At 31.3% G+C, this 15,865-nt stretch overlaps 3 protein-coding genes and 1 non-coding gene across 5 annotated transcripts; 1 reads left to right on the forward strand and 3 right to left on the reverse strand.

Moving 5' to 3' along the window:
- Positions 1–292: 292 nt before the first annotated feature.
- On the reverse strand, positions 293–2,667 carry LOC133691665 (GDSL esterase/lipase At1g09390-like). 2 transcript variants are annotated; one of them, XM_062112266.1, is made up of 5 exons: positions 2,242–2,667; positions 1,426–1,699; positions 1,169–1,326; positions 809–1,079; positions 293–658 (listed from the first exon to the last, which is right to left on the reverse strand). In XM_062112266.1, exons 1-5 carry the CDS (start codon positions 2,308–2,310, stop codon positions 426–428), a joined length of 1,005 nt encoding a protein of 334 aa, XP_061968250.1. In that variant the 5' UTR covers positions 2,311–2,667; the 3' UTR covers positions 293–425. The 2 variants fall into 2 exon arrangements, with proteins under 2 accessions (XP_061968250.1, XP_061968249.1); XM_062112265.1 differs by having other exon boundaries at positions 1,426–1,611; positions 2,242–2,664.
- Positions 2,668–7,066: 4,399 nt separating this feature from the next.
- On the reverse strand, positions 7,067–7,139 carry TRNAF-GAA (transfer RNA phenylalanine (anticodon GAA)). Its single transcript has one exon. It is a non-coding gene; the product is annotated as a tRNA-Phe (tRNA).
- A 503-nt stretch (positions 7,140–7,642) lies between these two features.
- On the reverse strand, positions 7,643–9,627 carry LOC133691503 (uncharacterized). The gene is made up of 3 exons (XM_062112038.1): positions 9,374–9,627; positions 8,830–8,904; positions 7,643–7,904 (listed from the first exon to the last, which is right to left on the reverse strand). The coding sequence occupies exons 1-3, from the start codon at positions 9,539–9,541 to the stop codon at positions 7,743–7,745; spliced, it is 405 nt and encodes a 134-aa protein (XP_061968022.1). The 5' UTR covers positions 9,542–9,627; the 3' UTR covers positions 7,643–7,742.
- A 4,300-nt stretch (positions 9,628–13,927) lies between these two features.
- LOC133691719 (uncharacterized) lies at positions 13,928–15,373 on the forward strand. Its single transcript, XM_062112326.1, has 3 exons — positions 13,928–14,159; positions 14,469–14,811; positions 14,953–15,373. The coding sequence occupies exons 1-3, from the start codon at positions 13,928–13,930 to the stop codon at positions 15,371–15,373; spliced, it is 996 nt and encodes a 331-aa protein (XP_061968310.1).
- Positions 15,374–15,865: the final 492 nt, after the last annotated feature.

A 15,865-nucleotide genomic window follows, 5' to 3' on the forward strand; every position in this document is an offset into this window, starting at 1 on the left:
CATATTCAGCACTCTTTTCTTGTAATGAGTCATACAAGCTTCGGGTTTTAAGAAGGCAGGGAATTCGTTCATAGTAATAATATTTTAGGAAATAATTAATTCATAATGTAGAATGGAAAGACTTGTTCCAGATGTTCAATGGAATTAATTTGCTGGCGTTGATTTTCAGTCAAAACCACTATTTTTTTGTCCATTTACGTAAACCACATTCTCTGCAAGATGACTAAAGGGATTTTCTTCTAAATGCTACTAACCATGTCATGCCGCAGGAATGTGAAAAGTGTAGATCAAGTTCGCCGAATCACATGTCAATTAGCAATAAATAGTAGTGAAAATTTCATCTTGGTTTGCTTGCAAAGTTCCTGCAAGTATTAAATTTCCAAGGATATTTAAAATCAGCAAATTCCAATCAAGCTGCAAACTAGCTAGTTACTGCAGAAATAACTAAACTTAATCTGAGGAGTAGAGTAATTAGTAGATAGAATTTTGGAGGCAACGACTGCGTTGGCAGCTTCTGTGTAGTGAACTCCATCCCAACTTATGAACTTTGATCCTCTCTCGCACACACTGTAACCAGCTCGGCTGCAGGTAATAATAGGATTATAGTTGTATGGTGGACCGCCATAACCGCAGCATGCCATCAATGAATTCTCAAAACCTGTTGATTTTGAACGTTTGTCAGCTCGAGGTGACAAACACATGCGCGATCCACACACAGCTAAGTATGTGTTTTCTTCAACAATGAAACTAACACAAAGATCCTAAATTTGCTTGATGAACTTCATACAATTTGGGAACGAGACCATACCATATGTAGTAGCATTCGCAATGAGGTCATACTTGATGGAATACATATCAACGTACACGATGGTGCTATTCTTCAACTCAGATCTAAGCTCTTCACATAGGACGCGCAACTGGTCATTAAACTGCTTTGCTGCATCATTAAGAACCTTAAGGCATCCATACTGATCAAAATCACTGCTCTTTTTGTCGAAGGTAGCAAGTTTTTGTGGCAGGCAACCCAGAGGTCCCGTATTGTGTATCCAGAAGTTCCTTCCACCATGTTGATATATATTCTACATTCGAAATCAATTTCTCCATGAAAAACACTTCAAAGGGCTAAAAATATCAAATTTTGTACTGCTAGTGAAAAGTTAAGAATCACCTGCATTGCATAGCTGATTTCTTTTATGTAAGATGATATGTTTTTTATGACTTGTTCGTATGAAAGGTATTCGAATGAACCAGCAAGATCGTTCTGTCCAATGTCAATTATATGAATTGCGTCCTTGAAGGCATCTTCATCGACAAAATCTTTGTAGCCTGAAATGAAAGGAAGAGAAGCAAAAGAACTCTATTTGGCATTTAAATTCTTCTTGGAAGGAGCTTATAACTGTAGTTTATTAATCTTTAACAATGTACCTTTTGAAAATAGCTCAGGGGAGCGAGCTCGAAATCGAAGAAACTGAAGAATTTGAACGTCTAAACTGAAAGGTTTATATCTAGGTTGAGTGGCAGCACCACTAAAAGCAAAATTAACTCCATTTCTGAAATCTGGACCCAATGGTTCTAGATAAGGGGTCAAGTAACTTGTATTCAAACTTTCGCCTGCAGTATACACAGAATACAATTGCGAGAGAGGAGCTTGTTTGTCAGTTGTTCTCCAAAAACATGGGGCAAGCCTAGTTTCTAGCCTCTGCAGATTACAAAAAGAAAAAAAAGGTTCAAGAAGCTGTGTGGCTGTGTGTGTTCGACATTGTGCTAGCTTTTATGACTACAGTTTTAAAAAAATGTAAATTATAGTTTTTTTGGTATTAAGATTTCAAGAAAGAGTTTTCATGGCTATACAAAATGATAATTTATATTAATTAATCAAATGCTATCAAAGCAAAAGACAATTTCAACCATATTTCAGCACGCTACTAAACAGACCCACAGTAGCCACAAAATGAAGAACAAAAGAAATTTTGTGTCGGGTGTCAAGAAGATGATAGTTCTCTGATTAGTACTGTTTAGAGGTTGTGGAGGCAAGTTCAGAATGCACAAAATCCATGGTCTTTATGAACTTGGTCCTGATTATAAAATGTTTGGAGTACTAAATGTCCGTAATCCGTGCATTGGATGGCAATTTTGAAGCGGCATGCTAGCATTATTCTACGTAACATTCTGAAAGAAGCAGAAACTTGTCAATAACAAGGAAAGATGGTTGACAAATGCAAAGGATTCTGTTGGACTTACATAAGAGATCAATGACCAATCGTCCATCGCATAATCGACCTGATGGCTGATTAAAGTATGAGCGTCCATTGGGAACTCCAAACATCAATCCAAGACCAGAATAATAAGCACCAGTATCCGAATTGGAGTCGCCAAAGATGAATATTACTGGATTTCTGCTGCACTGGCAATTAATCAGAAGGGGGAAGAAGAAATACAGAATCATAGTGGGTGTGAAGGAAAAAAGATGTGGGATTTTTATCAGACGTGCACTCATTTTGATCTGTTTTGCTTAGAATGGCCAAAAAAAAATTCTCCGTATTTATGTGTTTTCTGAAGTGAAGCTGATTTAGGCATTGAAAACTACGCCTGGGGTGAGAATTTGGACGCAGTTTCTAAATCCTGCACAGAAACAGAAGCAGGGCATGTCAAAACAAAGACTCTAATAGTAAAGTATTACAAGGACATGATTCATATTTTTGGTTTACTTGATGAGTGATTCTCATTACTTGACATCAGACCCGTGATGAAAACCCGTGATAACCGACCTCTAACAAGTTGAGGGAGGGGGGTGACCTGATTATCAGTGTTTTTGGTTTGTACCTTTTTGTCCTCTAGTCAATTTGTAGGTGATGGAGGGGGTTTTCAATGAATTTTTTAAAATAATAAGATTAACAATTTTATTTTTTCTTTGTTTAGTTACGTTATTATATTTTCTTTGTTTTCGAGTTTGTTTAGGTTAGTTTTTATTTATTTATTTAATGAGTTGTAAATCTTTTATAAAGACAAACAATTTGAAAAGAATATTCAACAATAAAATTATAAATTATGAATTTTGTATGATCTATTCTTTTAAAAATTCATTAGTTATTTATTAAAGTTTCGTTTATTTAATGACCAGAATTAGACTGGAATATATAGCTAGAAGGTATAGAACAAAAATTCAAGTTGATTCCATCAAGTTACAATATAATCAATCAATTTAATCATAACAAGTTTTACCTTTTTCTTCTTTAAATAGTGGTGACAATAGAAAATCAACTAAACCTTTTTCTCATATTCTAAATATATTTCGGGATCATTCCTCCCTTAAAACACTGAAACTTTTATCTTAATACTCCTTAATTTTTTATCAAAGTCATCATGATACCCAAAATCTTTTCCTACACCTCTATGGCTGAAATTCTTATATTGTTGAATCCCTTGTCACTTTGGTTTCTAGGCTACTGAGATCTATTACCTTGGTTGATTGATGTATAGTCAAGATCTTCAGCTTCATCATCTTTGTTCTCATTAATAAATTCATTTTAAGGTGGGGTAACATGTCTTTATAACCTTCTGATCATAAGATCATTTCAGACTGACCTCTCTCATAGACTAATAATTGCGATCACTTGTTTGTCTATTCTATAAAAAACCTCACCAAACTTCATATCAATCCTCTCAAGTTGTTGTTGCATGGCCTATAACATAAAGAATAAGTTTTTCCTCTCCCTTTATAGGTGATGATTTGTCTTTGAAAGACATCATTGAAATCTAAAATTTTATTTTGTAGTAACAAAATATATCATTACATACTTTCTCATATGTTTACACTTAATAAGATGTCACTCCACTCGTCTTTCACTTAATTATAGCTTATCACGATAATATGCTCATTTTTTCTCATCTTAGCTCTCATGCTCTCTTTTTTTCAGTTTTTTAAGGAACTAATTGCAGACATTAAAAAGATCACAACCTCATAATGATTAACCATAGCTTTTGAGAATCAAAACAATCAATAAATATGATAAAGAAAATGATGTGAATTTACAATAAGAAAAACAATAGCGAATAGCAATGAATATATCAATAAATACAAAAACAAATATGAAAGCAAAAATGGATGCAGGAAAGACTCCAATAACCTGAAACCATAATAGATTTTACTAACCTGAAATAATAATAACAAATAAACAAAATTAATCGACAATGCAAACTAATTTCAATAAACATTGAATTATAATTTTCTCAAATAACCTGAAATCAATATCAAAACCACCATCTAATATGAATTAAAAAAAATTATTCCTCAATTCATTTTAAAATTTTTTATTATTTAATATTTTTAATTTAAATAAATAAACTTTTTAATAATATATATTATTATATTAATTTTGACCTCTCCCGTAAAATACACCTAGCTCCGCTCGCCCATGGAAAGAATGGCATGAAAACAGTGAATTTTTTATAATTACAAGAAAAGATAACGTAAAATCTAAAGCATGAACAACTTTATGCACACAAAACAAATAAACCTTAATGGACTAATGAGCTAAACATAAAACCTAATTAAGATTAAGATCCTAAGTTTGTAAAATAAATAATTCAAGTCCAAATAAACTAATAAGTTGTCGAACTCCCAAAAAGAACGTCAAAAACTTCCACCCTTGCGTATGTGTGTTTTGCTGACTTACGTGTAATAAAGGGCTGCCGACATGGCAACCTTGTAGGATTAGGAATCCATGCAAATAATGCTCATGATGCCAACTTTTGATGTCCTTGAAAAACATGGAAAAGTTGCTGACTTTGAATCCTTGATCAACATGGAAACTTTGACAATTAATTTCTCAATTTGCTGCCAATTTGTCCTTATTTAATATGGAAAAACTACCACCTATAAAATGGAAATTCTTGTTTTTTCATAAATCCATAAATTAAAAAAAAAAAAAGATAATCCTACACAAACTAGAACTAACTAGAAAATTAATATAATTCTCGCACAATAACTTTTAAACTTTATTATAAGGCTTTTTTGAACTCTAATTGCTACTAAATTTTAACGTTATAGCAAAAAAAAAAAACACCTTTAAAATCTTCTTATAAAATTTTGACATGATCTATCAATTAGATTAAAAGTTATACATGTTAATCAAAACTATCTATTAGAAAAAAAAATTAAGCCCAAAACCCTCTATTTAATCTTCTTGTCTTTTGACATTGTAATTAACTCAATTGACACCTCTAATAGATCTTTTCATGGTGTTTGTTGGTTCTTATTATAGCTTCTTGTTCGGGATGAGTATCATGAAGATCTTGATCCTGTTTATGATGAGATAGGTGTGAATTAATATTTTTCATCAATTTATAATATTTATTTTGATAATAATTATGTTGATAATGATTTCATATACAATAATATAACGGTAGTGATGATATCTTTAATGGTCGCCTCGCTAAAGATTTAGTGCAAAGAAAATATTGAACGTACTCAACAAAAAAAAATTATTGATTTAAATTATGTTAATATTTTTTATTACAAGTTTATTGATATCACATAGGTAGATCTTTTCAAAGGCTATGTAGATACAACATATATTGATGAAGCAAGTTTGAGGTTTGTAATATATTACTATAGAAACAAATGGAAACGAAATAATTTGTTAATTGTTGTTTCTTATACAAATTTTAAGATGAGAGTAAAGTTAATGTCTAAAATTGTTGTACATTCAAAGTGATTGAAAATAAAAAGTTGGAGAGTTTTGATTGAACACCCACATGATAGAGTCAAGAGTAATTTAAATATGATGACGAGTTTTTTTAACAAGGGGAGACTAATACAAAAGGGTTTTTAAAAAAATATATTTTTATTTTTTCTATTTAGTTTACAAAATTAAAATTAAATAATATGCTTAGTAATATTTTTTTTTCTAGTTTGTGTAGGATATTCATTACTTTTTCCTTTATTTTCAAGTTTTCTAATTTCTTTAGTTTAGTTTTTTGGGTTTATTTAAGAAGTTATAAACCTCTTAGAAAAATTAAATTACTTGAAAAGAAATATTTTTTAATAAAATTATGAATTGGAGTTTTCATGTAATCTTTTTTATTTTTTGAAAATCTTGTATTTTTATGCTTGTTGTTTTTCTTGTTATGTGTTATTTAGATTTTTCTTAATCTCAAAACTAAATTTATCATAACCACAGAAAAGAACGATAACTGACTAGCTCATGAATGATTAGAAGATTGGCATTGAAATAAAAATAAGGATAAAAAAATATATTCCAATAATTATTAAAAATACCAAGACAGGCATGGAAAATAGTGATTTTTCTTACCAAAATATAGAAAACAAGTATAGTTACTTTTCTATAGTTTTGAAACCCAGCCTGAAACTCGGCTAACCCGAGGTTGAAACCGGGCTGGATTGAAGAAAAAATAAGAAAAAAAAATTTGACATGACCCGACTGATCTATTAACCCGATTAAAAACTCGGTTATAATTTATTAACTTTTATATTTTTTATTAAAATAATATTATTTTAATTTAAAAAAATTAATCCGGTTAAAACTCAAATGTTGAATCAAGCCGAGTCCGGAAAGGATGCCTTTTCCCCTCTTCCCTTCACATGTGTGCTTACTGTCCACGGTTTCTGGCCAAGGCATTGGAAACCCCAATTATTACAAAAATAGAAATGGTAACAGATGGCAGTACTGTATATATCCACGTGAACCCAATTTTCCAAAAACCTCGCCGGAGAACAACCTCGGCCACAGGCCCACAAGAGAACTAAAATGTGGGCAGATGATCTATTTTCCCTGTACTGAACACCAGCAAAAGAAAGTTAATGGCAAAGAAATCACACTCATTGAGATCATATGATTGAACCATCAATGATAATGTTTTAATATATATTTTCAAGTTATATTAAAAATAATTTTATTTTAATATATTTTTAAACAAAAAATACATTAAATAACCACCACAAAAAAACTTCCCGAAAATCTTTTGATAAAGGAGAGCGAGAAGAAGCGTGAACTTCCCTCATCTTCTGGACAAACAGTAATTCCCAAGACGGAAAAAAGTAAAATGCGGTGAGCGTGGATCGAACACGCGACCTTCAGATCTTCAGTCTGACGCTCTCCCAACTGAGCTATCCCCGCTACTTGTATGCCTTGCTTACCTTTTATATATATTTTATGTATGTGCTGCTGTCTTGTTTCTTTCACACACCCGATAATACAGCCGACTTTACAAGGGAAAATACTATTAGGTTGCTGCATATACATGACAGATATCTTCAGCTCATATGCACTCAAGAATTGGTAGGCATTTTTCCTAGCATGAAAGGAGTTATGGACATTGAACTACCGTGTTCTAACTCCAGATTATACGCCCAGCTTTTGTGGGTGTAAAGAGGTGGACTTGGAACTCTCCAATCCTCCTCCCTTTGTTCTTGGGAGTATTATGGAACTGCGTCGTCCATCCCATTCAACAACCATAAGGGCTTTCCAAGGTGAATGTGGTCAGGCAGACAATTCCAAACTTCCTCTTACAGCACAAGAAATTATATTAGATCATATCTGTTGTATCATGGATATCTACCTAAAGTTCATTGCCTACAGAGTATTTCACTTTCACGGCCATGCTTGAAACAACATAAGAATTATCATAGTGAGCCTCTTTCAATAGGTCCATTTAGGTCACAAGTATCTTTCTTTTTTTGTTTCAGCACAGAAAAATGTTAAATCTCGAAGTAGAGCAGCTTAGTTCAGCAAACTACAACTGAACTGGCCATCTGCTAGAACAAGCTTCTCTGCTTTGATAACTACGTCTAGAGGGAGGGGACTGAAACTCCGAGAAGGGCCATAGAAATGAGGAAAGTTGTTGGTACCATCCACGACTTCATATATCAATCCATCCCCGAGCTGCAAGAAAAATGCACATTAATTAGATTACCTATATTTCAGAGTAGAACTTAAATCATGAGACTTTAGCACTGCCAAGGATTAACATTGCAACTATGTAATCTGAATTTCGGTATTATTGCTATGTGACTTCATAATCAATTCAACCAAAGGAAACTATACATATAACCAACTGATTCATGTACTCCATAATAGGACCTGAAAACACCTGAAAACATAGTATTGCTGGCCATTCAATCCTTATTCCTTTCGAATCGTGGCCTGAGGTCTGAACTTCTAAGACCCCCACTCCTAATTCTACACATTCCTGTTTTGACTGCTTGTCCTTCCATTAGCACCCAAGTCTCAGTAACTTGAACCTTCTGAGACTTCGTTGGTGAGTTTGGAAGTAACCCTCAGGAAGCAATACCTAACATGCGTTATTCCATGAATTCTGATGATAAAAGTGCAGTCCAATATCTGATTAGTATTTCTTTTTTTCTGCACAGCTGATTTTTTCAATTATAACCAGCAAAAAAAAAGAAAAAAACTTGGGATAACCTCATCTAAAACTTTTATTACGGGGAAACTTAAATCCAAAATTGAAATATAAACCAGTTACCGTATTGTTGATTGAGTTCAACTGCCAAATAGAGTACAGTACAACTTAAAAACTTCAAAATGGGTTAAATGTTTTAGACATGGAGCAGACTGGGCAGAAAAGCTATAACCTTTTCATCAGAATTTATCCGTAGATGCTAGCATTCATAAAGTACTTCTACACTTCCAAGTCACAATTGTTCATCATCCCCTAACATGAAATTCAGTTTGCTATACATTGCATCACATGGAAAATTTGTACTCTTTCCCTTCCTATTAATAGCTTAATTATACCTCTGACGAATCAATGAAAGACATAATAAACATAAAATGATAAAGTGCAAACCTTTTTAGCATCGATTTGAAGCAGATACAAATCCACCTTAGTATTCAGGAAAAAGTTCTGCAATGTTGACATCACCTGCATATATATATATATATATATATATATATATATATATATATATATATATATATATATATATATATAAAGACCGTCCCATAAATAGTTGAGTATCCATAAATCATCCCTCACTAAAAAATGGATAGATATCAGAAAATAGAAATTGTCGTCTTGGGAAGCAAGCCGCAGTTTGGATACTGAATATTAACAAAACCACCAAATATCGCATTTCATCGACTGAGTATTTTTTATCAGCTAATCCCGCATTAAAATAAATCATAAGATTTTCCATAACCTCTACCAGTTCTTGGAAAAGCACATAAATGAGTAATTAAGAGCCTGATTTCTGTTTTTGTTTCCCGATTCTTGCCAAGATCAATGCTATGATGAAAATATGAATATGGAGAGGTTACAAAATTATTTTTAGACAAGTAATCGAAGCACAAGAGCAATATCTATAGAGAGAAGGGACGGAAGTGGAGGAGACCTGGTCGAGCTTGCTGAGATGGATGAAGCCAGAAGATTTGTCAAGTTGTCCACCAAAACAAGATCCATTTCTCTGCAACTCTTCCCACTCTTTGTCTGTGCTTATCCTATACACATGCTCTTCTTCTTCACCTTCCCTTCCACTCCTAATTCCCTCCTTTGCAGCCATTTTTCTAACTTACCTTTCAACAATCACCACCGCCGAGCTGCTTATAAGTCGATGGAAATGGAAAGTGAGAGGATATTAAAACCAAGTTTCTGTTCTGTTCTGTCTGGAATGGTCGAAATATTCCATATTAATTTGAAAAATTGAACAAAACGGAATAAATTTCATTTCATTTTAAATCTCAGTCCGTTCTGGATTTTTCAGCTAAATTCCGTCCGAAACGTTCCGGTTCCATTCCACATGTTCCGTTCCGCTCTTGAAAAGCCATTGAATCAAATTGAACCTTATTCAATTTAATTAATTAAACCACCCAATTATAAAAAACTCTTTTTTATTACTATTTTCTATAACAATGATATTAATAATAACATTGAAAATTATTATTACTATTTTCATTAACAATGATATTAATTTTTTAAAATTAGATTTATCACTAATATATATGGTTTATATTCATGTTGTTTTTTTCATGTTTATATTTTGTAGGAATTTGAGCAAAACAAGGGATGCTTTAGATTTCATTAGCCTTAATAACATTGACATAACTTTATATTTAAAATCTTTGTGTTAAAACATTTTACTTTCATAATATTTTGATATTTTGTTTAAGTTGAATTATTTTAAGTTAAAGATCTATTTATTCTTGACTATTTAGAAATATTTTAAATTTTGAAATTATATTTATTTGGCATTGTGTTTGTATTGCATAATTTATAATTAATTTATCTTGAATTTGAATTATGCTTGTTGAATATATATATATATATATGAACAGCACAATTTCAAAACGGCACGCCGAAACACTCCGAAACTGAAACATACCGTTCCAATTGAAAAAACGAAACACCTACCGAAACGAAATTGACAACCTTGATTAAAAGTATGGATGAAAAAATATGTGAAGAAAACTAGAATTAAAATTAATAAATAATAAAATTAAACTAAGAAGAGGTAGGGAAGTTACTGTTATGCCACTGCTCATGCATATACGAGCATGTTCACTCAACTTTATATAAAGGGTGTTAAAAAATCAGTTTAAATATGTAATATTTATATTATTTAATTTGATTTAACTTATTAAAATTAGATAATATTAACATTACAAATAATAATAATTTAAAAAAACTTAAGAAATAGATATTATGAGTCAATTGACTGGTTAGAATTTTTAAAACATGGTTAACCTCACCCAATTTATATATCTTATACAATTTACTAACAATGTAACCCTATATTATAGAAAGTTGTTGGCATAAATATTTTTTTTTATTTAGTTTTTTCTCTCTCACCGCTTAGCCTCTCATTCTCTTATCTCCCTGTCTCATTGACAATAACAACCTTTTCTGGCCATCATTTTAACAAACTAAAATTATCAACACTTTTTAATCTTTATAACCAAAAGTCCCAACTTAATTTTAACAAACCTCATTTATACCCCCTTGTCAATCGAATCTTCAAAAAAAAAAATCAAAACCCTACCTATGAAGTCTAAAATTTAATTTGATTTGATTTATTTTTTGCAAGAGACAAAAGGAGTTGACAACGACATTTAATACTCCTAGGGGTTTTGACGAGAGTTAAAGGTGTGGAAGGATTCATATGTCTCACCTTCGTTGTTGCATCCTGAACTAACTAGTTCCATATCCTTAACATCCTCAAAATATAAAAAAATTCGTACCCTAATTCAGACTTTACAATTTAAAAATGGTGTAATTATAAATAATTTCTTTGTATCTATATTATGTACTTAATATCTTTGCTGGACTTTTTTGTTATTATTTTATATTCTTATGAACAAAGGGATTTGTATAAGTATTAAACTGAAATTGATTAATTTTTTTTGTTTTAGATGGAGAATACAAAACCTTATGTTCAAGAAATCAATGTTGATCCATCAAATGATCCTCAAATGAATAATGTTGTTCTTCCTTCAGCGAATGATGTTGTTGCTCCAATAAAGACCAAACATGTTTCAGCTACTCTTGCAAATACTATTGTAACAAAGGTAACAAGAAAAGAAATATGGCCTCTAAAACTATATTTAAAGTTTAACATCACTTTGATATAATAGAGGGTTCTGATCCATCATTAAGGAGAGTTATATATAAGTATTGTAAACAAGATTATCTATATGCCCCTAAAAACTCTTGGCACTAGTAATTTATGGACATAGTTAAATAAATTATATAAACAGTTTTTTGGTAGGTTTAAGTTTGATGATAAAAAACAAAAGACATTGGCTCAAACTTTTAAGGGGGTTAAAGATGAAACTGGGGATATTCTTCATGTTATTAATTTTAGTCAAAAAGCTTGTAGAAAAACACTTTGTAATTAAGGATAATTATTTATGATGAGTTTCCTTTTAGGATTGAAAAAGGTTTAGGATTTAAATAGTTTTTTCAAGCCATGTAACATGGATTTTATATCCCCTTTCAAATCACTATTACAAAGGGATTGTTTAAACCTTTATGCTAAAGAGAAGAAAAGATTAAAGAAAACCATAAAAAACAAGTATGCGTGTCTTATAAGTGACATTTGGACTTCTATCCAAAATATCAATTACATGTGTGTCAGTGGCGGAGCCACAGTGGGTCAAAAGAGGGCAATTACCCCTTTAATATTTTTTTAAAAAATATTAATAGATTAGTGGGTTTGAATTATTGCTACAGCCTACAGGTAAGGAAAGTTGTTATTAACAATAATTATTGCTACAACTAACTACTAAGGAAAGTTTATATATATAATTACGGCTCCTCAATTTTTCCCCTTTTCCCTTTTGTTTCTTTATCTTCCCTTGTAGAGGTATTTTTCCAGTAGCCGTTCCTGTCTTTCCTAGTCTCCTATATGCAAATTTCTCATCAATTAAGCTTTTTTGTCTTTTGCTTTATACTTTAGGTAAATTTTCTTCATCTTTTCTATTTGTTTTATTATCTAATTTTAGTTTTATTCTTTTATAATTAGTTATTAAAAATATTAGGGTTTATGATAATTTATGGGTTTTGTTATGAAGATGTTCAAAATAAATGTTTAAATCTGCTAATTTAATCAATTAAGTGTTTCTTTTCTTATTATAAAGAAATAAATTAATATTCATGCAAAACTACTATTCTTGACATCTCTTGCATTGATAGAGTAGTTTATTGAAATTTAATATTTTCACATGATTTATTTGTAAGTAAAATATCAAGTAGACAACATGTTTTTCAAACATTGTTCCTCTTACACATACACTAGGCATTATTCCTTAATTAAATGTCTAGAAATAATTAAGTATAATTTAATCAACATACTTATTATATGCATATATATATGAATTGAAATAGGTTTTGATTTTGATGAATTGACGTGTATTTTGCTATTAATTTCATATAGAAGATTTAGAATTTTTGTGTAACTCAATTGACTTTTGTTTAATAGTGAATTATTGTGTAGTTGTGTTAATTATTATGTAGACACTAATGATGATAAAAAAATCTAGCAGGTTCATATTAAATTAACATGTCACTAGACAAGTATTTCAAGCGTAAATCCCTTGAGGATGAAGAGTCGATCAAAGCTTCAAGTCATGTAACTCAATCAAGTTAAAAAAATATTCATATTGAAATCACCCTCGACAATCTCCTTGCTGACCCTGGCTTAAGAAGACTAATTTATAAGTACCATATAAATGATAGGGATGCAATCCGAAGAGCTTATCTATAAAAAGGTCCTTGTCAACCTTCATACTATGATTTTCCTCAAAAACAATTTGAGAATATATCAACACTATGACGCTTTAATCCGGCTTGGTTTGGTGCATACCTAACATGGTTAGAGTACAGTATAGCCAAAGATGTTGCTTTTTGCTTGTATTGTTACCTCTTCCAGTCAAAAGAGGGTGTTGATTCGTTTATGGGTGATGAGTTTTTAAATTGGAAAAAAAGGGAAAGATTTGATCTTCATATTGGAAAGTCTAATAGTAATCACAATGCAGCTCGAATAAAATATGAGAATTTGATGAATGAAAAACAAAGTATCATAACTTTGTTGTCTGAGCAGACAATAAAGAATCAAAATGATTATCGAACTCGATTGAATGCTTCAATAGAGTGTGCTCGTTTTTTGCTGCACCAAAGACTTCCATTTCATGGCCATGATGAATGTGAATGTTCAAGCAACCAATGAAATTATCTAGAGCTCTTGCATTTCCTTTCCAGAAACAATGAAGCTATTAAAAGAGTTACTTTCAGTGAAGCTCTTAAACATAAAAAATTGACTTCTCCTGATATTCAAAAAGACATTACTCAAGCTGCTGCAGAGGAGATTACAAATGTGATTATCAAATATCTAGGTGACTCATTATTTTCAATTTTAATTAATGAGTCACGTGACATATCAATCAAGGAATAAATGGCAATTGTTATACGATATGTAGACAACAATGGACATATAATTGAACGTTTTCTTGGCATTCAACATGTGTCAGATACAATTGCTAGTTCACTCAAGACAGCTATTGAAGCTTTGTTTTCTAAACATGGGCTAAGTATATCAAGATTGCGTGGTCAGGGATATGATGGAACTAGTAACATACGAGGTGAATTCAATGGCTTGAAAGCACTTATTCTAAATAACAATCCAAGTACATATTATGTACATTGTTTTGCTCATAGACTTCAAATGACTCTTGTAGCTGTTACAAAGAAGCATAATGAAGTTGGAGATGTCTTCAATTTTATTTCTAGCATTATAAACATAGTTGGAGCATCATGTAAAAGGATGGAGGTGATTAGAGAAAAATAATATGCTAGAATTATTGAAGGACTTGAAAATGGAGAAATTTCTAGTGGACGAGGCTTGAATCAAGAAACTTCTCTTAGAAGGTATGGTGATACTCGTTAGGGCTCCCACTATATTACAATTATTCATTTACTTGCAATGTTTTCATCAGTTCTTGATGTGCTTGAGATTATAAGGGAGGATGGAATGAACTCAGAACAGAGAATGGAAGCGGTCATTTTAATAGGTATTATGGAATCATTTAATTTTGTGTTCATGCTTCATTGTTTGAGAAGGATACTAGCAGTTACTAATGAGTTATCACAAGCATTACAAAGAAAAGATCAAGACATAGAAAATGGTATGAGTTTATTAAAAACATCAAAGGAACGATTCAAATTGATGAGAGAGAATGATTGGGAATCTTTACTGGAAGAAGTGTCATCTTTTTGCATCAAACATGATATTGATATTCTAAACATGGATGATGAGTACAAGCTCCGTGGGCGTTCAAGGTAAAAATCTCAAGGGATTACAAACTTACACCATTTTCGTTATGAATTGTTTAACAATATCATTGACATGCAACTTATTGAGTTGGATGATCATTTTACCAAGACGAGTATGTAGTTACTTCTTTGTGTGGCATGTTTAAGTCCAAATGACTCTTTCTTTACTTTCAACAAAGAAAAGCTTGTTCGCCTTGCTCTTTTTTATCCTAGTGAATTCTCTATAGTGGACTTTATGGTACTTGGTGACCAACTTGACATGTATATTATTGATCTACGTGGTGATTATGAGTTCTCTGGTATTGAAGGTATTGCTAGTCTTGCAGAGAAAATGGTAAAAACAAAGAAGAATTTGATATTTCCATTAGTATATATGCTTATCAAATTGTCATTACTTCTACCAGTTGCAACAGCTACAGTGGAGAGAGTTTTTTCTGCTATGCATATTGTCAAGAGTAGATTGCTAAACAGGATGAGAGATAAGTGGATGAATGATAGTTTGGTTGTATACATTGAGAAAGATATCTTCGATAAGATTGATAATGAAGCTATTATGAAGCGGTTTTAAAATATAAAAACTCGAAGAGAACAATTATAATGTAAGTTTTTTCATTTTAAAAGTATTTTTATATTAATTTTACTTGATATGAATTAATATATATGTTTTGAATTGATATGAATTAATATATATGTTTTGAATTGATTTCTAATACATGTCTATATAATATAGTATTTATTAATAATTTGCCCCCTCATTTAAAAAACTCTGGCTCCGCTACTGATGTGTGTCATAGCTTATTGGGAAGATAATGATTGGAAGTTGCATAAAAATACTTTAAACTCTTATCAAGTTTCAAATCACAAGGTTAAGACCATTAAAAAGCATTGAACAGTTATTTAACTAATTGAGGTATTGGCATAATTTTAACAATCACATTAGATAATGCAAGTTCTTATAAGAGTGCATTACTTTTTTAAAAAGAATGACCAACAATTGAAAGTTCACAAATATAGATAATGAGTGTATCCATGTTAGGTTTTGTGCTTACATTATCAATCT

Source organism: Populus nigra, chromosome 4, assembly GCF_951802175.1.
Source record: "Populus nigra chromosome 4, ddPopNigr1.1, whole genome shotgun sequence".
NCBI classification, from domain to species: Eukaryota; Viridiplantae; Streptophyta; class Magnoliopsida; order Malpighiales; family Salicaceae; genus Populus; species Populus nigra.